The 23,166-nt window shown below is 41.6% G+C and overlaps 1 protein-coding gene across 1 annotated transcript in view; it reads left to right on the top strand.

Moving 5' to 3' along the window:
- The window catches only part of mrps5 (mitochondrial ribosomal protein S5), a 37,045-nt gene that overhangs the window by 2,531 nt on the left and 11,348 nt on the right, over window positions 1–23,166 (top strand). Inside the window, exons 3-6 of the mRNA XM_036126456.1 lie at window positions 7,949–8,074; window positions 8,549–8,662; window positions 9,090–9,209; window positions 12,109–12,143. Of these exons, the coding sequence (XP_035982349.1) occupies window positions 7,949–8,074; window positions 8,549–8,662; window positions 9,090–9,209; window positions 12,109–12,143 (395 nt within the window). The remainder of the gene's footprint in view (window positions 1–7,948; window positions 8,075–8,548; window positions 8,663–9,089; window positions 9,210–12,108; window positions 12,144–23,166) is intronic.

Here is a 23,166-nt window from a genome sequence, read left to right as displayed (position 1 = left end):
AATATTTTGTATTGCAAGCCTTCCAAATTGTTTTTATTTTATTTTATTTTTTATTTTATTTATTTATTTTATTTATTTAGTTTATTTATTTATTCACATTTTTTGAATTATGTGTACACCAGGCCCTTGAAAAGCAAACTTTGGTAATTTGGTCTAGATAACCCAACAATATCTTGATCCTTGGAGGTTAAATAAAATAAAAAAAAAAAATAAATAAAAAAAAAATATATATATATATATATATATATATATATATATATATATATATATATATATATATATATATATATATATATATATATATATATATTCTGAATAAATAATACATATGAAGGAGTCTTTAAAAAAGCCAATGTTTAAAGCTGTTGTTTGAACCAAAATAAGTCCCCACCTTTTTTTTTCCATGTACAGCAGGTCAGGCATAAGACATAGACAGACTTTTCTCATCAATGGGAGCAGGTGCTTGTTTGGACATCTTGTCAGATTGATGAAATTGTTCATATCAATCTCATTAATCTGTCAAAGCATTTTATTACATGATAGTATTTCTCTGCCTCTCATCCTGCCTCCCTTCGTAATGACTCCTTGTTTTTCAGTCTTACTCATGTCCAAGTTGAGAAAAGTTAAATGCCTTGTGACTGTCAACATGCCTCACTCACAGTTTGCATTCTGATCAGAGACCGACACAAACACCAACAATCTGCCACTTTGCATGGACTCCATCTATCAGATCAGAAAATATATTATGGTAGCGGTATGGTAAAATGGTAAATGGCCTGTGTGCTTTACACATTCACACGCTGATATGTCTTAAAGGGGCAATAAGCAATATTTCACCACTAGGCGGTGCTTGAGCACTGGCTGTACACCAAAACAAGATGTGTGACAAGCCATTCCTCTCTGCCTTCGCTATAGCTGCCACCCGCCCCTCCTTCCCCTGCTCATGAGTCGCCTTGTATGCGCATATTTGTAAATGAAAAAAACACAGCAAAACAGCATCGCCTTTTGGAGGAACATGTGTTGTGACGAAGTAATTAACTCATAACTTTCTAATGCTGTTAGCGAGAGAACATTTTGATCTGCTGGGGGTGCTTTCCGCCATGTTGCTCTAACACTGCGCTGCTCTGGCGGTGGCATTTTAGGGCAGGGAGGGGCTAAGCCCTGAGTGGCAGCTTTTCACATGCACGTACACGCCCAGCTATGTAAACAGGAGACGAGAGAACAACATAGAGAGATGCGGTGTGATGTCATACCATAGTCCATCTGAAATATTACGTTTAGTTCCTCATATCACTATTTTTTAGTTCTATCAAAAAATTACATTTCGCTTATTGCTCCTTTAATGTTTATTCACAGCAAGTTGTAAACTGAGTCTGCCTTTGTATCCACCTGGAAAAACTCTGTGTATATCATTCTATTCCTGCAATAATGTTTGTACTTTTTTTAGTGTTGATTTTAGTAAAAATGTGGTATCAAATATAGTATAGTAGTTACAGATGACAATATTAGCATGTTTTTTGGAATCAACAACGTTCCATTTTATTGAATTGAATTCAATGCAACCAATGTTTTAGGTAGAGAAAATGGACTCAAATAGGCAGAAGCTGGCATGAAATCCTTATGGTATAAAAACAAATAACTGGATATTGTAGGTGTTATGATATTTTTTCTGGGATGAACCCGGACACAGCACGCACACACAGAGTCAGTTCTTATGAGTGAGTTTTATTGAATAGTGTGGAAGATGGATGATGAGACCAGAGTCTTTCAACGGACGGAGGTGAAGGGTGTAGAAGCTGGCTGGCAGGAGGCGTGTGGAGAGACTGACCGGGAGGAACTCTGGAGCCGTGGACTTGAGAGCAGAACCTCTGAGCCGGACACTGGAGAGCAGAGCATCCGAGCCGAGCACTGGAGAACTGAACTTCAGAGCTGTGTACTGGAGGGCAGAACATCAGAGCCGTGCAGTGGAGAGCTGAACATCAGAGCCGTGCACTGGAGGGCAGAACATCAGAGCCGTGCACTGGAGGGCAGAACATCAGAGCCGTGTACAGGAGGGCAGAACATCAGAGCCGGACACTGGAGAGCTGAACATCAGAGCTGTGTACTGGAGGGCAGAACATCAGAGCCGTGCAGTGGAGAGCTGAACATCAGAGCCGTGCACTGGAGGGCAGAACATCAGAGCCGTGCACTGGAGGGCAGAACATCAGAGCCGTACACTGGAGAGCAGAACGTCTGAGCCGTGCAGTGGAGAGCTGAACATCAGAGCCGTGTTCTGGGGAAAACAAACTGACGGAAAGTCTATGAGCTGACTGTAGCAAAACCAGGTTGAACGGAGTCTTCAGGCTGACGGTAACAAAACGGAGCTGACAAGAATACTGGCAGAGAACTGAGCGGGAGTGAACGCTATGGACCGGCAACGGGAACAGAAAGAGGTGAGTCTTATAAAGCGGTGGAAACAGGTGGAAGCAGTTGCGGGTTAATTGCAGCCTGCCAGGTGAAACCGATCAGGCTGCACAGGAACAAGAGAGAGGGAGAGAGGCTCAGCATGCAGCCAATAAGCTGCATCCTGACAGTAGGATTTCTGCAAATTTTCAAATTAAAGCTGTATAACCTGGCCAAACTGTAACACTGATGTGCCAAAGCACAACCAGGGTGCGGCACATCAGGGAAAGGCACGAACGCTTGACTGCGCCGGGGGAAAAAGCGAGCGCTTAACAGCGCCGGGGGAAAGAGCGAGCGCAACACAGCGCCAAAGGAAAGGAACGGGCGCAACACAGCGCCAAAGGGAAGGAACGGGCGTCTGGAAACGCCAAAAGGGAAGGATCGGGCGTATGGAAACGCCAAAAGGGAAGGATCGGGCGTATGGAAACGCCAAAAGGGAAGGATCGGACGTATGGAAACGCCAAAAGGGAAGGATCGGACGTATGGAAACGCCAAGGGGAAGGATCGGGCGTATGGAAACACCAAAAGGGAAGAATCGGGCGTATGGAAACGCCAAAGGGAAGGAACGGGCGTACTTAACGCCAAAGGGAAGGAACGGGCGTACGACAACGCCAAAGGGAAGGAACGGGCGTACAACAGCGCCAAAGGGAAGGAACGGGCGCACGACAGCACCAAAGGGAAGGAACGGGCGCACGACAGCGCCAAAGGGAAGAACGGGCGTACCTAACGCCAAAGGGACACCCGCCGGGGCGTGAGGGAAACACCGGGGCTTGGGGAAAAGAACGCCGGGGCGTGGGGAGAACACCGGGGCGCGAGGAAAGAGAACACCGGGACGCGAGGAAAAACGCCGGGGCGCAAGGAAGAAGATTGCCGGGGCGCAAAGGGAACGCCGGGGCACAAGGGAAAAGATTGCCGGGGTGCAAAGGGAACGCCGGGGCACAAGGGAAACAGGAATATCTAAAACACCAGGCAACAAGAACGGAGGGCATACTAACACGCCGGGGAACCGAGAAAAGAGGGCGTCCTAACACACCGGGGAACCACGAATCAGAGAGCGTCCTAACACGCTGGGGAACCGAGAATCAGAGGGCGTTCTAACACGCCGGGGAACCAAGAACAAAGAGCGTCTAAACACGCCGGGGAACCAAGAACAGAGGGCGTCTAAACACGCCGGGGAATCAAGATAAACGTAAACACCAGGAACTAGAGGGTAAGCTAAGCAGCAAGAGGCCAGTGGCGCCAGAGGGCACAGACAGCGACTTAAGCACCGGAGGGCTCTGGCGGCGACCTGCGTGCGCTGGGCAGCGACAGGTTGGCGCACCAGAGGGCTCAGCCGGCGACATAGGAGCGCCGGAGGGCTCTGGCGGTGCCTAAACAAGGGAATAACAAGAACAAGAGGGTGAGCTAGGCAGCAACAGGCCAGGCGCGCCAGAGGGCACAGACAGCGACTTAAGCACCGGAGGGCTCTGGCGGCGACCTGCATGCGCAGGGCAGCGACAGTCTGGCGCACCAGAGGGCTCAGCCGGCGACATGGGTGCGCCGGAGGGCTCTGGCGGCGACCTGCATGCGCCTAAACAGGGGAACAACACAGAGACACTAGGGCAAGACAGAACAAAACAACTACGGAAGGGAACTAAACTGACCTAAACAGGGCAAAACATACAACGAAAACAGGAGAAGGGTGTAGGGACCTAGAAAGCGCAGGGACCTTAGAGAGCGCAGGGACCTTTAAGAGCGCTGGACTCCATCCAGCGCAGGAACCCAGATGGCGCAGGAACCCAGACACCTAAATACTAAAGGGGGAAAAATAAAGACAAACAAAACTAAAATAAGAAAAAACAAATACAGAACAAGACTAAAACTACAGGGCTAGGACAGAAACTACAGGGGCTAGAATGGGACTACAGGTGCTAGATGAAACTACCTGGCTACGAAACAAGAACTCTAATCAGGGCTATGGCTAAAACAAGAAGACGGAGAACAAAACCCCGAACTAGCTGACTAAAAAAAAACAAAAACTAGAATGCTAAAGAAAAAACAGATTCACTAGACTAACCTGGGACACAAAAACCCGGACAAAAACAACTAAATAAAACACAATAGTCAAAGCAACATAAATCCCAAAAAATCCTAAGTAAACCAAAAAACTAAGGCTGAGCCAAAACAAAAGAACAGAAGGCGGAAATAATTCTTCTAAAACAATAAAAAAATATACAAAAAGACTAGAAACAAAAGCAGAACTAGAACACAACACCAAAAAATAACTCCAAACAAAAACCAGAAGGCGCTGGGCAGCAAAGTCTGAATATGCTGGGCAGCAGCAAAAGTTAGCGCTGGGTAGCGACGGCGAGGAGCGCCGTCCTTAATGCTGAGCAGCGGGGAAGGCGGACCAGGAAAACAGAGTCAGAGGCGGGGCGTCGCGGATGCGACCCCGGCAGACGAACCAGAAGCGTGGCGTCGCAACTCAGCGACCCAGGCAAGACGAATCCAGAAGCGCGGCGTCGCAACTCTGCAACCCAGGCGAGACGAGACAGAAGCGTGGCGTCGCAACTCAGCGACCCCGGCAGACGAACCAGAAGCGTGGCGTCGCAACTCAGCGACCCAGGCAAGATGAATCCAGAAGCGTGGCGTCGCAACTTTGCGACCCAGGCGAGACGAACCGGAGGCGAGGCAGATCCTACCAGCTTCTACACCAGGCTCTGTGCGTGCTCGGGTTCATCCCTTGGCCGGTCCATAATGTTATGATATTTTTTTCTGGGATGAACCAGGACACAGCACGCACACACAGAGTCAGTTCTTATGAGTGAGTTTTATTGAATAGTGTGGAAGATGGATGATGAGACCAGAGTCTTTCAACGGACGGAGGTGAAGGGTGTAGAAGCTGGCCAGCAGGAGGCGTGTGGAGAGACTGACCGGGAGGAACTCTGGAGCCGAGCACTGGAGAGCAGAACCTCTGAGCCGGACACTGGAGAGCAGAGCATCCGAGCCGAGCACTGGAGAACTGAACTTCAGAGCCGTGCAGTGGAGAGCAGAACGTCTGAACCGTGCAGTGGAGAGCAGAACGTCTGAGCCGTGCAGTGGAGAGCTGAACATCAGAGCCGTGTACTGGAGGGCAGAACATCAGAGCCGGACACTGGAGAGCTGAACCTCAGAGCTGTGTACTGGAGAGCAGAACGTCTGAGCCGTGTACTGGAGGGCAGAACATCAGAGCCGTGCAGTGGAGAGCTGAACATCAGAGCCGTGCACTGGAGGGCAGAAGATCAGAGCCGTGCACTGGAGAGCAGAACGTCTGAGCCGTGCAGTGGAGAGCTGAACATCAGAGCCGTGTTCTGGGGAAAACAAACTGACGGAAAGTCTATGGGCTGACTGTAACAAAACCAGGTTGAACGGAGTCTTCAGGCTGACTGTAACAAACGGAGCTGACAAGAATACTGGCAGAGATCTGAGCGGGAGTGAACGCTATGGACCGGCAACGGGAACAGAAAGAGGTGAGTCTTATAAAGCGGTGGAAACAGGTGGAAGCAGTTGCAGGTTAATTGCAGCCTGCCAGGTGAAACCGATCAGGCTGCACAGGAACAAGAGAGAGGGAGAGAGGCTCAGCATGCAGCCAATAAGCTGCATCCTGACAGTAGGATTTCTGCAAATTTTCAAATTAAAGCTGTATAACCTGGCCAAACTGTTCTTTTATTTAAAACAAGACATAATCAAATGTTCATTTGGAAAAAAAATGTAGGTACTATCTTAGTAATTGTTATTTATACATTGTACATATTGTTATATTACTACATGCTAAAGGGACAGCGTGTAACTAATTTGGCTTTTATTTAGCAAAAATCAAGTATTGCTTTTATAAATACATATTCTGGCAAAGTCTAATAACCTACCATCAACTTACTGTTCTCATAACTTAGAATTAGTAGTTTATAAAGACATAGGTGTCTGTGCACCCACTGGGAGGCGCCATGTTGCGTTGCTATTTCTGATTTCAGAAGCCAAAATGGGGGATGGGGGAGGCAGGCGGGCGGAGGGATATCAGCCGCCCCATTGACTGCCTGTAGTGCTACAGAAGAAGCGGGTCTCTTTACTGGTGTTTACAGTTGCTTATTGTAGAGCCCTAGTAAGTGACTACATGTTCAGAAACGAGCTAAAAAAACACCAGTCGTGGAATTAACAAGTAACTTTAGAAAGCGGACTTGTCAACATTTCCAAAAAACATTTCACACGATGACCGTAGCTATTAGCTTTTAGCAGTAGCTTGGTAGCAAACATATAGAGGACATGTTGACATTGTCACATTTATGACACTTCTGTAGTAGTTATTACGCACTTAATGGCGAGGTCGTTTGTCATTCATTTAGCGCACTAGATAGTGCACCAGTGTGAAAATGTTACACTGGAGCTTTAAACAAATATTGCTTCCAGTATTTTGCTCTAAACTGCTTTGTGCAATCTTATGATAGAACTATCAATTGTTTTACCTTATATTTAAGCTAGAGTGGATTTTTATTATTCCCTGCAATTACTTTATGACATATAAGCCCAATAATTTTGATACTATACCTAAAGTTCTTAAGTATATTTAAACTTTTTAAATACTAAGGGCCTGATTTTCAAAGATTCCAAATAAGGAGTGCAAAATATGTGTAATTGTGCGCAATTATTGGTTATCTATAGAGATTTCGTCTGCAATGGATAAAGCGCACAAAACCTGTTCGGTCCGTGTAGTACTGGCAGTTTGAGAGTGGGCGTAAACAAAAGATGAAGTTCTAAGCAATAGAGTTGGAGGTAAAAATGATAAAAAAACATTTGCAAACAAAAGAAAACAAATAAGAAGATAAAAGCAACTGTGACATTTAAAGGAATAATATGAGTGATATCAGTATGAGGGATTGCTGCAAAGCCAATGCAATGGACAATGCAGACAACTGTCCCTGTGGCTCTATGCTTCTTCAGGAGGAGTGAATGCTGCTTGCCAAGACTTGATGCAATCTGCTGGGTTTCCTTAGATAGGAAACTTTTTTGACCAATCTGTATAATCTGATTTTATTTGACTTTGGAAAGTGCCTTGAGATGACATGCATCATGAATTGGCGCTATATAAATAAAATTGAATTGAATTAATACAACACAGCGTTCTCCCCAGCGGAGCGTTGTTTAGCTAACAACTAGCATTGGTTTCTCGCATATATGTGCAAATAAGCAACAGCCCAATCTAAGCATAATTTTGACAACCAACAGCATAATGACCTGTTATGCTGAAATGTACAGACGAGCACTGCATAACACCACCCCCCGGTCAAATTTGAATTAGCAGGTTAATGTTAGTCATTTTAACATTTTAACAATTATTCTAATTGTTAACTGACTATTGTTATTAGGTGCTATGCTCTGCATTTAGCAAATATCCTGTTATGATCGTATCTTTATTTATTTAGTTACAAGAAGACAAAATGATAATGCATTTTCAGTGGATTGTTTATTGTTGTCTGTGCGTGTGTGTTGTCAGTGACGGCTGAGGAGCTGTGGAGAGGTGTGATGGCAGAAACTGGAGCCGGAGCCAGAAAGGGAAGAGGGAAGCGAACCAAACGCAAACTGAAGCGAGACCTCAATCGAGGACAGATCGTTGGAGAAGGTGAACGAGGATCCGCGTCTGTTGGCAAATTCCCCTTCAGACACTAACTTGGGGCTTGCTACTTGATTTAGCCTCCTTGGCTTTAACTTAAAGAGCTATCTGCTTTTAATAATTTGGCAGTGGTGCCTCTAACAAAGCTAACAGGCAGCTGATGGACGCAGCACTCTAGATAATTCATAAGCTAGTCTGAATTAATATATAGCACTTCCCAGCTGATAAGAGAAATGATTCTTTGTTCTCTCTGCTCTCGTTTTCTAGCATTTGGAATCTTTTCCTCACTTTTCTTTCACTAAGTCTCACAGTCTTCTTCTTTTGACCTAATTTCAGCTAAATATTTTGTGTTCTTTAGCCTATAGTAGTACGTCTGCTGCTATCCAAGTGTAAAATCTTTCATATCCATCAGTAACTCTCTACATGTGTGAAGCCTTGATGTGTTTACTGAATGTATTCCCTTGTTCTCGTCTGTGTATCTAGGTCGGGGTGGTTTTCTGTGGCCCGGTCTGAATGCTCCTGTACTGAAAGACGGCGCTGTGCAGAGCCTTGGCCGAAGAGGCAATGCTGAGCAACAGGAGGTTCAAGCTGAACTGGGTAAAAACAAACACATTGACACATGCTTTCTATCTGCTGTGACAGGATTAAGATTTAGCTAAGATTGTAAATCTGTTGTTTCCAAGACAAACTTGTGATATTGATTTTTTTATAATTTTTTTTAAAAGCCATCGTTTAGGAATCATGTGTTAGTCAGTATTGCAAACAAACCCAAGGAGGAATCATTTAATGCAATAGATATTGCCTTTTCATGAAGCACCAGGGGAACAGCAGCAGGGGGAAATAAAGTCCACGTTTTGAGAAATTGAAGCAGCAGTGGTGTGAGAAGTTGCCAATTTGTTTCCACTTTAATCTCATTTGTTAACAGTAATTACACGCTTAATTTGACAGTGACTAAAAGCACCTTTGACATTTATGGCGTCGAGCTGTTTGAAGTGAGCCTCTTTTCTGCCTCGTCTTCCCGCAGCGCAACAGAGGGATGAGTGGGAGAGGAGGAGGAGGATGAAGGTGAAGAGAGAGAGAGGCTGGACCGGAAACTCCTGGGGGGGCATCAGCCTGGGGCACCCTGACCCTGGACCCAATGGAGGTAAACGGCACCCAAACACCCAGAGTCTTAAAACTGTTCCTTTGCTTTTATTTTCAACTACAATCACCCTGAAATTTAATAGACCATCTATTTGGAGTCGCTTGCAGAATACCTCACACCGCTCAAAAAGTTACACATTGTCATGTTACGACTACAAACATTCTGTCTTATCAGGATTTTACTTGATAAATCATCTTTTGTATAAATTACAATTGCAACAATACTAGTTTGGCATGCATTTGGCATTTTCTCATCCCATCTTTGCTGTGTCCCCTTTGTGGCTTCGGGCAAACTGCAAGCAGGACTTCTTATCGCCTTCCTCTAACAATATCTTTCTTCGTGTCGCTTTTCCTCTTGGAGTGGACAACGAATAGTTGTCCTGCCAGCAGGTGGTCCCACCTGAGCTGTGGCTCTCTGTACCCCCCCCCCCAGAGCTAGCATAAGCCTTGTGGCTGCTTCTCTAATTAATGTCAGGATGATGGCTGGAACAGTAGTCTGTTCTAATCTATCCTTGCTTAAAGGTTCTCCACAACCTTATCTCTAACTGGTCTACTTCTTTCAGCTCTTTAATCACTAATGCGCTACAAATAGATGTTATTTAACACTTAGGTTGCTTAAAAAGATGTTTATGGGTATCAGAGTAAATTGGCTGAATAGACATGCGTGAATACTTTTGCTAGACAACATAGTCTCTAGAAAAGAGCATTCTTGGTGGTCAGGACCAACATCCTAAGCACCTACAGTCCAGTCTAAAGCAGAAATCTAAATGTGGCCTGAGTGCAGACTGGGAGATCAACAGTGAGTCCACATCGTGACACAACAAGGCTCAAAGGCACAGCTCGTTCTTGGACAGACACACCGAGCGGCACAGGAGGACGTGAGAATAACTGCAGCTGTGGGAAAAGAGGGAGATGGATGCAGCAGCAGAGGAGTAATAAGGGCTGTGCAGCTGTGTGTGGGAGACTAAGAGTGACGGGTCAGCATGGGAGCCCATTATCAGTGATGAAGATGAGGCTTCGACTCAAGTGTCAAATGGGACAATTTCCTAATTTAGAAAGACATTTCTGTCTTTCCATGTTGATTTCGATGGATTTCCACCTCCCTTTTTTAGTTTTTACACTTTATGCTTATATCCCATCCCACAGTTCTCTGTAATTTTTCTTTGTTATTTTTTCAGTCTTAAACTGTTTTCCCTTTTTTATTTTACCCTTTTTATTTTTTCCACATTTTCCATCTTTGTTAGGGACAAAGTGTCCAGTAGGGGCTTTTTGTCTCATGTTTTAAACCGTCTACATTTATATTGCCTGCTATAATTGAATGTTTTTTTTCTCTTCTTGCTGCATGATTTTCAGTTTTTTAATCAACTTTGTCAAAAGCTAATTAGATTACATTAACTTTTGGGTTGCATTGATTGCTGACAGGCGGTCCGCTGGCAAATGTGAACGACTAAAGTAATTACATATCGGTGTTCTTCCCATTTCAAAAGACTGCCCTCTTAATTGCAAAGTTTCTTTCAGGGACAAAAAGGACCTGCTGTGGTTTATGTGGTGTAATGTTTGTAGATTTCATTTAAAGTTTTTAATGCTGGCAGTGAAGAGGTCAGGTTGGGGTGTTATAAAGATCATTCCCATGCTTTCAGTCAAACATCATAGCAGAAGGTTTATATCAGAGGTTTGGGTTGAAAGGTTGAATGAAATGCAATATAAACCCACAGTGGTATTACTTATCCCGTATCACTTAGGACCACCGCAAGTAACTTAGATTGGTGAAGGCCTCCTGTTCCCCTCCTCATTACACCTTAGTGCAGTTCTGCTTGTTTCCCTCAGACTGCTGTCAGAGGAGAGACAACGCACTGATTCACTCTGGGCTCTCGGTCTTATTCTGTTCCCCCTATCATATCTATATTACAACCCGTTGTATTGGATTTATAATAATCTATTGAACAATTCAAACCAACACAAAGCAGTGCATAGTTGTGTTATATCTATTTTATAAATAAAAAAATCTAAACATAAGGGGACACAACCCCTGACTGACTGTATGTTGCTATGATCTTTATTTCTTTGACTGTGACTGTGAAGCACTTTCTGGCAAGCTGCCTGAAAAATGTGTTGTATAAATAAATTTCCTAAAAAAAAAAATACATATGCATGCATGAGACTAAATTTCCCCCGTTCTTTTGCAGCCTCTTGTAGGTTTTCTTCCGTTATCAACCTGCATTTAGCTCGACCCTTTTCCCCATCGAGTCTAACCAGCTTTTCTGCTCTTGCTGAAAAAAAAAAAAAGATCCCCCACCGCGTGGTACTGCCATCGCTATAAACATCACAGTGGGGCTTATGTGTTCAGGGTGAAGTGCAGTGTTAGTTTTCTTTGTGTTGGTCTATATATCACGTACAGTTGGAATAAAATAAACTAAAATGTGTGGTTGTAAAAGGACAAAGTTAAAAAAAAAAAAACTCCATGAGGTACTTTTACAAAGTGGTGTACGTGTGTGGACTCTTACACACTCTTCTTGGTATTCTCCCTAATCCACAAAGAATGGACGTGACACAACTGTGAGTGAGTTGTTAGTCTCTAATCAGGTTGGGTTTCAGAAAGATGGCGGGAACATGTCCCAGCTGAGAGATGTGTGTGGATGATGTCTTTTTTTCCCCCTTCAAGGTCTTTTGTTTAATTCTGCTTTTGTTTGTTGTTAATTGGTTAGAGGTGAGCAGGCTGCCGTGGGGAGCCTAACATCCTTCAGAGGTCACTGACAATGAGAAGTGCACATTCGTTATGCTGCTGCAAAGGCTTCTGGGCATTTGTCATGCTAGCTGGAGTCTAGCTTAATCTGTTTTTGTTGTGGGGACGTGTGTGATTGAGTTTATAATATTTCCTGTTTTCTCCCCTGTGTTGACAGAAACATATGAAGACTTTGATTCTCGAGTCATTGAGGTGAGTCTTTCTATTTCCTTGAACTGAACAGATTACAAACTTGTACACGCTTTTTCAAAGCTTCTTTTTTTATGTAAAAGCAATCACAATGCTTTTTGTCAGTTTGATAATCTACCATTTAATAAAAATTATGCTTTGAGTTTGAAAACACATTGTATTAAATGCACTTAAAGAACACATTTTTTTTTATTAAAATAAAAAACGTAAATCACAGCACATGCTTTGGTTGATGCATTTATAGACCAAAATGGTGGGAATTCTGAGCTTTGATGCTTTTAATGATTAAGAAAAAAAATCGATCATTGGAAAATTCTAAACTCTGACCTGTTTTTTGTTTCATGTTTTAATCAATCACCTTTTTTTAACTGAAACACAAATTAAATTCATTTATAACACTAAGCTTAAACATGGCCCAGTTTGTAGCCCGTCTAGTAGTTAACATCTAAAGAAATGTTAAAGCAAACTATCTCTAAAAGAGATGTTTATACATTTTAAGTGTAATCTTTTCGCTTGATCTCAATCAGTCGGTTTTACAAGTTGATTTGAACCTCTTAAATGTTTTATTGTTATTTCAGTTTACAAATGTGAGCTTTTTTTTCTTCACATTATAAACATCTGCTATTTAAAGTTTAAGAAAAATTAATTGATTGATTGAAACTTTATTGATTCCCAAAAAGGGGAATTTATTTGTCCCATCATAACACCAACAATTATACAGAAACCACTAAAAAAGTCTTAAAAACACACACACAGAACAAAATAAAATAAAACTATGGTTAACTAGGTCGCACAGTTCTGGAGGCTACATAAAGATTATAAAGTCTGACAGCCTGAGGCAGAAAAGAGGATATGGCGCTTCTTAACACATCGAGGCTACAGCAGTCTTTCTCTGTGGCTGCTCCAGTAAGGCTTTCTGCAGGACTGTGAAGGGGGTGAGAGACATTGTCCATAATGACTGATCATCACCAGCATTCTGTCTGTCACCACCTCTTCCTGCTGCCAGCCTGCTCCCTACAACTGACTCAGCCTTTTTTATGAGTTTAATTGCAGCATCCCAGTACACAGCTGTGAAGACTATGGAAGTTGCCACTACTGATTGCTAATACATCTGGAGCATGCTACTGCAGACATGAAAAGACCCTAGCTTGCAGAGAAAGTAGAGTCCCTATATCATTTATACCCCAGAGAAACAAAGTTGTGTTTTACTACTTTTTTTCTTAATGCTACAGCAATCAAACAGGAACTTATTTGCAGGTTCATTATCGTTAATGATGATAATGTTTGTGGTGTGCTGGATGTTTATGCTGTTTTAGTAATTTAAGGCTAAAAGGAAGTTGGGGGAACAAAGTTTTAAAATTTAAAAAAAAAACAGGGCCTCTTTTTAGCCTTCATGGTTATTTTGAAGTTTTGTTTCGTTTTTTTTCATTTACAAATCTTACATTTTAAGGATTAAAATCTGATGTTTCATGCAGTGAAGATCAGAAAGTAAGTCAGCTTTATGACCACAGGTAGACGAGCTTTGTCAGTCTTAGAAAGTTTCCTAAAGAGGTCTTAAACTTTTCAATTGTGTTCAGGTTCTCTGTTTTCAGATTTGCTACTATCTTTGTTCAAAGAGTTTCTTATCTGAAGATTTTCTTCTTTAATAAAGAAGGTCAATACTTTCAGCCAAGGCTTCTGCTTTCGGTGACTTTGTAGAATAAAAATAAAGGTTTATGTGTTTGAAAAAGAAAGGAAACTGTTATGGTTTAAAAAACGTAGACTCTTGTTTGTATTTTAAATATTTCATATTTCACCTCCACTGTGTGAGCAGGGGGTCTTAACAGAGGTAGCAGACATTGGTTGCTTTTTGTGGTTTGCCAAACTGATTCGACTTCTTTCACTTGTGAGTGACAGTGACTCATTTATGAATCATTTGTTGGTCTCATCCTGCTCCATCACGTAGGATGGAACTGGAAATCAACCTTCTTATCCAAAAAAAACCCAAAACAAACTATATTTGATGGTCTCTGCAGGTCTTCTAATTCTTAGTCGATAAGACCTTTCATTGTTTTTAGCAAAAATATATTTTTTACAAAAACAGTGTACCCTTTCATAACAGAGCAAATGTATAAGAATTGTTAAAAATTAGGTTAAAAGTGGATAAACATCTCTATATATCATGTGAAGGTCTTCAGCATCTGTCTGATGATTCATAATAGCTTTGACATCCCATCCAGGATCTTTCGCCAGCATTTATGTCCTGTGCGTAAACAACCCAGAGCTGACAGCAAACCCAAGGCAGCTTGTTGGACTTTTAAAGTGGGAGCAACCTCTGAGAGAGTTGAGATGACTTAAAGTTACCATGCTCAGGACACTTAGCTAAAGCAAGGTTAAAGTATTTGGAATTAGGACGTGTAATTTTACTCTTATAAAATGATTGTTTGCCAGCCGTAGCGCAGTAATATAACAGTAATATATCATATACTTTAATTTCTACAGATGTATTGAAATTAGGCAAATATTAATTGTTTTAAATATTCAAAAGTAAAGCAACTGTAAGGCCTTATTCTTGTGTGGTACTAACGTGCATTGCAGCTGATTTAGATAAAACAAGACTAAATTCTAACCTGGCATTGAAACCTGGCATTAAAGTCCACCATGAATGATCAGATCAGTTATCCTTTTGGCATGCAACTAAACACAGACCCTTGTCACACAAGGGATGTCAATGAGGCCATTTGCAATTCTGCTGTTTTTGTAAAATCACCGAAACACTTGGTGAACTGCATTATTATTCAGATATCAACACAGTTAGAATTCACCCTGGAGTTAGTCAAGCTACAAAGCTCTCCATGGCAATACCTTTGTAGCTTATAGATGCAATATTAAAGGGGTGAAAAAATGAAACTTCAAAAAGATAAATGTCAGCACAAAGACACTAAAAATTCTGCCATATAAGAATTGTTGCAGTAAAACTGCTGCCCTGCACACGCCTTGATCTCACTGGTAGCACTACGTAATACCCACATTGATGAGGCATGTTGTTTTACAATATACGTGTTTTCTTCTCATTTAGACTAGCATGTCAAGAAAGGAAAAAGTGTGACAGTGTCTATTTAAAGTCAGTGAAGAATGCCATAGGCAAATTTTATCAGCTGGGATTTTTGAGTTGGGCAACATGAGTAGTTCCAAATACTCTAACAAATAAAGTTGTCTAAGTCTAGTTGCCCTGGGTAGCATTAGAACAGGGCTGCCTGAGTGCCAAAAACACAAAAACATTATACCCGTCAGTTGTGCCCTGAATAAGTTGTGTATTGCATGAACTGTCAGTGTTGCCCACCTGCGCTGAGTCGGCACACCCTGCGAGCTGCAGAAGGAGGGAGCTGGTTACCGGCCGCTCAGCATTTGCCCTGACCTACATCTGTGGGAATTGCCTGGATTTTCTTTGGTTCTCAGGAGGTTGCACTGTTTGGAGCCCACATGGTGTGGACCACAAAAACACCTGCATGGTCCTCTCTACCTGAAGCCACAGAGCCTCAGTTCTATGTTAAGCAAAGCACGACAATTTTAGAATAGAATTGAAATACATTTATTATCCCACAATGGGGAAAGTCAGGCATGATGGGCCAAAAACACATAGTTTACAACAGACTAACACACAAAATTTTATATGAATTTAGAAAAGCCAATTTAAAGTAAAGCTGTAAAGCAGAAGAAAATGAACTTATCGGAAAGGAGGGAAAATACCGTACAAGTATTACTAGTTAAAATAGAAGACGACAGCTGATTTACAGAACAATGTTAGAAAACTGTGCAATATGCATGATTGTACAAATACTCCCAGAGAAGCTAAAAAGCCTGCAAATGGATATTAGCGTCTGAGAGACAGTGTAAATTATTCTTGCTCAGATCAAGAACTCGTGGAAATTGAAGCGAGTAACAACTGTGAGCTTTTCTGTGGATGTTCATGCCACAAAGAGCAGATGATATGGTGTTAAAAGGGAGGAAGGAGGTCCTTGCCCAGGCCAGGATTCATGCACACCATACAGGTGCTGCAGCAGTACAAAAGAGGAACCGGATAAACATGTCACTAAAGAGAAAACTAACCCAAACCGCGTCCAGATTTCAACTGATCGATGTAATCTCAACTTTTGGGAATTGTGGATTTTCATGGAGCAGAACTCCAACAAGTGTGGAACTGTTGCTCAAAAGATGAGAGCTTTAGAGTATTCCTACAAATAGCTGTTTGTTTTAATTACCCAGTGAGTTTAACTAGCTAGTTTGCAGAAACTTTTCTATTACGTCTTCAGGGAAGACGGATTCGTTCACACGGTTTAACTAATAAGTTCCTTACCACCTCTCAAGGTTGTCTGTATTTAGGACCATTTTGTTTCATTGAAATTGATAGAATTAGGCCTTGACTAACAACCTGATTAACTACATTTGTCTTAGTTTATTAACTAGTAAAACAAAACAAAGTATTATATACTACAAACATCTAGAAAAACCCTACAACTTTCAAAAAAAGGTGCCCAGGTAACTGGACTATCAAGCTTCAGTCTACACCTGAATGACTCCAATCAGGAGTTGTTGAAAGACTGGAGAAGCTGTGGCTGGTGTGTGTGTGTGTGTGTGTGTGTGTGTGTGTGTGTGTGTGTGTGTGTGTGTGTGTGTGTGTGTGTGTGTGTGTGTAACTTAAGGATAGGGTACGCTCTGCAGACAGTTAATTTAGATTCTCTGTTCATCATGCAGAAACTCCCCTTAATTCAATTAGCACTAATGGGCCCAGGTGAACTAACGAGAGCAGTGCCATAGGGTCACATATACAACCCTGAGCCCCCCCCCCCCACCTCCTCCTCCTCCCACCAATTCACGCACATTATCATGCAAGACGATCTGTAGGCAATAACCTGTACATTATTCATTTGTGCTATACGGCTGGTTATAATTTCTAAATATTCCACCTTTTATTTCTCTAGTGTGCATTTATTCCTCATGATAACCATTTCTAATCACATTTTTGCATGTTTTAGATCATGTCTACTCCATAAACAAACATTAATGTGCATAGGTCTGTCTCACATTGATAGTCTTCCCCAGCTGTCCTGTCTGCATTAATAAGAATGGTGTCACAGACATTAGACTTCCCCTTGGAAGCCGACAGACACTTTTATGGTGCCATCGCTTTCTATAAATACACCCTTCATGGTGGTGTGTGTGTGTGTGTGTGTGTGTGTGTGTGTGTGTGTCACTATAAATTCAGGCCTAATGAAATGGAAGAGGCTTACTGGAATAAAGGGCTTGTCTCCCAAGGACGATGAGGCTGCATTATTGAGCAGGTCCAACGGGAGAGGAAGAAACGGGGATAGAAAGGGATGAAGAAGGGAGATGTGGGGCAAAACTTGTGAATCTGAGCTTGGCAAAACAGATTGGAATAAGCAACAAAAACTCAAGTTTTTGAGTTTTGAGTGCAATCGGGAAAGTTAAGTTGGAATTCACCTCCACGTGAAATGTTTCTGCAGTAGCCTATCCATGTTTGTTGGCTCGTGGCAATGCTAGTAGCACTAGAGGCTAACGTGTACTGCTAGCCCATTTTTGGTAAAATTGCTTTTAGAATGATCAAAGCAGAAACACCTATTAAGACTCAGCTTTTCATTTGGGAACATGCATGCTCAGTATGAGGGATTGCTGCAAAGCCATGGAAACAACTGTCCATTGTGGCTCTACGCTCCTTCAGGAGGAGTGAATACTGCTTGTCAAGACTTGATGCAACCTGCTGGGTTTTCTTAGATAGGAAATGTTTTTGACCAATCTGTATGATTAGATTGAATTTGACTTTGTAAAGTGCCTGGAAATGACATGTGTTGGTGCCATATAAAATATATAAATAGAATTGAAAATTAAATTGAACTCAGCAGCAGTGCCCTGATCTCAATCTAACGGGGCAGTAATGGTATACAGATTCGTACCAAAAATATCAGTCAGGTCAGTGCACATGCGTACCAAACAAATACACCGTTGTTTTATACCTGCGCCCCATTTCAGAAAGCTGGGTTAGTGGATATCCCGTGTAATTTCTGGGGAAAATTCCTGCATACCTTGGCTTTTCCGTTTCAGAAAGCTCTGAAGCCTTTACCCTGAGTCAAATTATGACAACAAACAACCCTGCTACTGAGCAGAGGTGCTTTGGCCAACTCTTGAGTTTTTCCTTCTTTTTAGCTGAGATCTGCACAAGGAAATGTCAGAAACGGCCTGTCCTTTTCTGGAGAAGCCTGTATGCTGGAGCGCAAATACTCCACAGAAATCTCTGTTGGCAGAGGCTGATCAGACCACATTTAAAATATAAATATAGCCTATATGATTAACATAAAGTGACGTCGGCACCTACAAAAAATCGATTTGAACTAATTTTTAGAAGGATGGGTGAAGCCAAAATTTGGCAAAAAGATGAATGAACATACCAGTTATTTCAATATCTCACACCATCCCGTCATTTATTGCAAATGTTGATCATAGCCAATTAAAGCTTTAGTTGATTAAAGTTGAACATTAGAATAACTTATAACTGGACCTTATCTCATTAAACAGTATTTTCATACATCATCTTGATTTGCTGCCATGTTCCTTTTATGCCTGTCAGGTTGTTGAATGAGTGTAGTGTGAAAATACAGCTTTAATTCTCTGTCAAATAACGTTCATATCATTCATACAATGAATTTTTCAGCAATTCTCCGCCGCTAACTCGCTTTTTCAGCAGCACCAGCTTTTTGTTAATTATGGTTTAATATTCTCCATGTGCTGCCATTAAAGATTTCTAATTCCACCCGTGGGAAATGCGCGCTTCCAACTTCTTATTTCCCGCCGTTGCCATGGTGAATCGAACTATCTGCGTTCCACTGATGAGGGCTTCTTTATGCTCTGGCTCTCGCTTAACTCAGGGTTCATAGGAAGCTGAGTTTAGTTACCTGATTAATATCCCCTGTCCCGAAACCGAAAACGCTAAATATGAAAGCGTGAGGTAGAGCTGCTCCGAGTAAAAAATTTATATTTAAAAAAATTCTTATTATTCAGTTGCTATACCCACTTATCACTTTATTTGGATCTATAGTTATATATATATATATATATATATATATATATATATATATATATATATATATATATATATATATATATATATATATATATTATAGACTTAAATATGTATATATTTATATTACTTTGTGTGGAATGTTGTAAATATATATATAAAAATGTTTGTATATCTGGGGCGTGTAACAAAAATAATTTCCCTCTGGGATTATTAAAGTATGTCTGATTCTGATTATCCTTACTTAATCAAAGCAATGAAGCCAAATCTGCAGTCTTTTACATACTCTCTGTGTTTATTTCTTTCTCATAATTAAGGTGCACCGTGACTTTAAAACCTTAGTACGTACCAAACCATCATTATTGTGCACTGCTCAACCCCTTAATTGGCATAGATGGCAACGTTACACACGGAAAAACATTTCAAAGTTGGGTTGTGAACGTTTGGTTACACGCTTACATTTTCATCACAGGATCACTCGCCTGTTGACGGCAGCATCTTGTGGCAGGTATCTGAAAATGACAGCACTAACTTGCACACAAAAAGAAAGTAGATCAATGGCCGCTCGCTGTCTGCAGACGGGAGCTGACTGCACACTGTAAATGCGGCAGCATCAGGCCAACATCAGCAGGCTGGTGAAAAATAACAAGTTAGCCTAATTATGTCAGAAACTGATGCTTGTAGAGCGACGGTCCACCACAGCCTGCAGCAAACCGACACGCTATCTCTTCACGTTCTCTTAGGATACAAACATGTGGTAAACAAGAGACATGTGGGAATTAATAGGATTACATTGTTGTGAATTTAACAACAGTCTTTGTATGTTTCACTTGATAAGCACACAGTAAATAGAAACATGACAACATTTGCTCTGCAAAGTAAAGAGCCTTTTTTAAACAACTAGAAATATGAAGCACAGTTCAGTTCTTATGTTTATTAGTATGGAGTTAAGAACTTTTTTTGTGGTTTTATGGTGATTAAAGTGCAAAATTTGGGGACACAACACTGTTAGTCTAATTGCCATTTCACACTCAATAAGGAAACACTGAGCTCTGTATGTCCTGCGCAGCCTTTTAAAATGTGCTTAAATTTAGAATATATATGAAAAACATCCTTCAGTTCAATTCAGTAGTTCAATCAATTTAAATACTGTTTAATTTAGTTGGTTCCTTTATTAATCCCAAATGTAAATAGGGATTATTTTAGAGTTTTCCTCAAGAATCATGATAGATATTTCCAGCTGTGAGCCAGAAGGAGCTCCGTTGAGTTCTAGGGGGGTCCTGAGCCCTCGCTTCCAAAAACAGGGCAGTAATTAAGATTCTATGTTCTTAGTACTCACCAAATAGGACTTTCCCTTATAAGGTTTTTATTAATACTGTCCTCTACTCCGCTGTTACTAATACATTAGCTGCATGTTCAGACAATGATCGGACCACCTGTGTTCATGATGTCTCCACATCCTGGCCCTGGCCGGGCATTACTCTCTCGGGTCGCGTCAGGGAGCAACCGCACGCTGTTGCCTGCTTCTGCACTACTGCCCCACTTTTCCACCATTTCCATTTACCATATTGTTTTGAGATGGACTGGTGACCTTTTCCAGGTTGTGCCCCGGCTCTCACCCAATGACCGCTGGCGATAGGCACCACGCCCCCCCCCACCACCGTGCAAGGATAAGTTAATATGATGGATCGATGGTTGTTTTTGGAATCTTGTCATGATCAACATAACTTCACTATATTAAATGTTTCTGTACATCCATTATTAGTGTCAGAGGCTCCCAATGGAGGAGGAAACGCCGGCAGCATTTTCATCTGCCTAGGAGGATGTAGGTGAATAGGATTTCTTAATAAAACAGTGAATGCCATCCTGTGTACTGCAGTGAGGGTGAAGCAAGTTTACCGTAGGACAACACTTGGTCAGTTTCTAGGCAGGTGCAATCAGAAGGAATATTTCCCTCAAACATCCAGATGATCCTTCATGTGTCTTACTGAGACCCAAAGACTCAACATGTTTTTCTTTCGTGTTTTTGTATGAGTCGTGCGGTGACTACTGAATAATAACCATGTGAGGATTGCTCCTGCTTTGCTGTCTTTCTTTTATGAAAATATGATGGCAGGACTTTTTTTCTGACAGCCTGAAAAGGACAGCAGTTTACTGTAGCTTGAAAACCTCAGAACTTAGCTATAATCTCCCATAGCAGAGCAGTACTATGTACCGTATTATGTTCTGTCTGACTGGTGGCCTCCGTTGGCTGGTGAGATCTTTTTGCTCCAAGCTAAAGCGGGGACAGCACAATGGGCATAGCAGCCGCACAGCAGGGAGCGACGCAATACTTGGACGACTGCCAGCATACTGTGGGTGTGATGAGACTGTAGCCTCAGCGTGAGCCGCTAATGGCTATTCCTCTTTCAAATTATCGATAGCCAAACCGCACTGGTGTTTCCCCCAGGCCCCACATCATGGATTTCCTTCCACTGTTTTCCAGGATGTTCCCTTCCAAGACCTCTTCATGCTACCCCCCTGATAACAAACCACTGGAGTCTCCCCACGTTGACAAAACTGTCGGGGAAAATCTGGCGCTATGCCGAATTTAACCAGGAGCCCATCATGACAACTTAGCCAAAACCCCTCAAAGACCATCCAGATTCTGGCTATTTTGTCACAGCGTGGTCTTAAATCTGAGTATACCAGGCCTTAGAAGGGATACACTTGTTTATTCAGAGTTAATGAGTTAGGTTTTAAAAATAAACACCACCGCCTGGCTAATCTTTTAAATTACTGTGACCTGACTTTTTCACAATATGACTATAAATCCTCTTAGAATTCTTCCCACGTTAATTTAAGTTACATTATCTTTTAATGATATTAAGGACTATCCGGTTTAGATTTCGGATCCGGACACTTTATTGCTCGGGCTTTTAGGTAGCTGGAGCAGACTGCTGCCGTGATGGTAAAGTTTTGACAAGGCCAAATGTGAACTGGAAGAAAAGAAGAAAAAACTTTATAAAAGGAAATAAAAATGCTGGCATTGAAAGACACATTTAAAGCACAGGAATTTCACAGAATATATACTATTTAGTTATAAAATAAAATATCACAAACATCAGCTTCTAAGATTAAAAAAAAAGCAGTATGTGTGGCGCTCTCACAAAGTAGTTTGTTGAAAATGAAAGAAGGAATGACAGAGAGTTAAAGTGGAACAAGATGAAAGTGATGTTCATGGCCTCCCTCCAGGTACAGCAGCCTCTTGGACAGGATTCAGTGATTTCATTAACGGAGATGGAGCCTTGTCAGTGACAGAACAGGTTTTTTTTTTACCCTCTCATTTCTTCTTGAAGTCAAGAACCTTGAAAGTTCTGTTGCAAGTAAACATACAGCTGGCGGTATAAGAGCAACTTTGCATGAACTTTTAGATGGGATGGTGGTCTCTAATCTCAGTGGGGGAAATTGCATGACAGTATACAACAAAATTGAAAAGAAAAAACTATGTAACATTACTAGAACTAAAACACTTGGCATTATATATAAAGCACAATTTACATTAGAGAGAATTGTTGAGAGAAATGCCTGCATGTATGATACAAGCTGCATCTACCTGTGTGACAAGTTTAATCGATGCTGCAGTACCATTTAGGCAAGGCAAATTTATTTATATAGCACAATTCAGTACAAAGACAATGCAAAGTGCTTTACATGATTAAAATATAGCAAAATAAAACAGAATAGAATCAAGTAGGAATAAAATGTAGATAGAAAATAGAACATGAAAAAAAAAAAAAACTACTGGTGTTTCAGTTAACTAGAACAGTTGAAGGCAATTTTAAACAAATGTGTTTTTAATCTTGATTTCAAGGAACTTAGGCTTTCCGCACTTTTACAGTTTTCTGGAAGTTTGTTCCAGATAAACGGAGCATAGGAACTAAATGCTGCTTCTCCATGTTTAGTTCTGGTTCT

This window comes from Fundulus heteroclitus, chromosome 22, assembly GCF_011125445.2.
Source record: "Fundulus heteroclitus isolate FHET01 chromosome 22, MU-UCD_Fhet_4.1, whole genome shotgun sequence".
NCBI classification, from domain to species: Eukaryota; Metazoa; Chordata; class Actinopteri; order Cyprinodontiformes; family Fundulidae; genus Fundulus; species Fundulus heteroclitus.
This window is presented reverse-complemented; position numbering and strand designations above follow the sequence as displayed.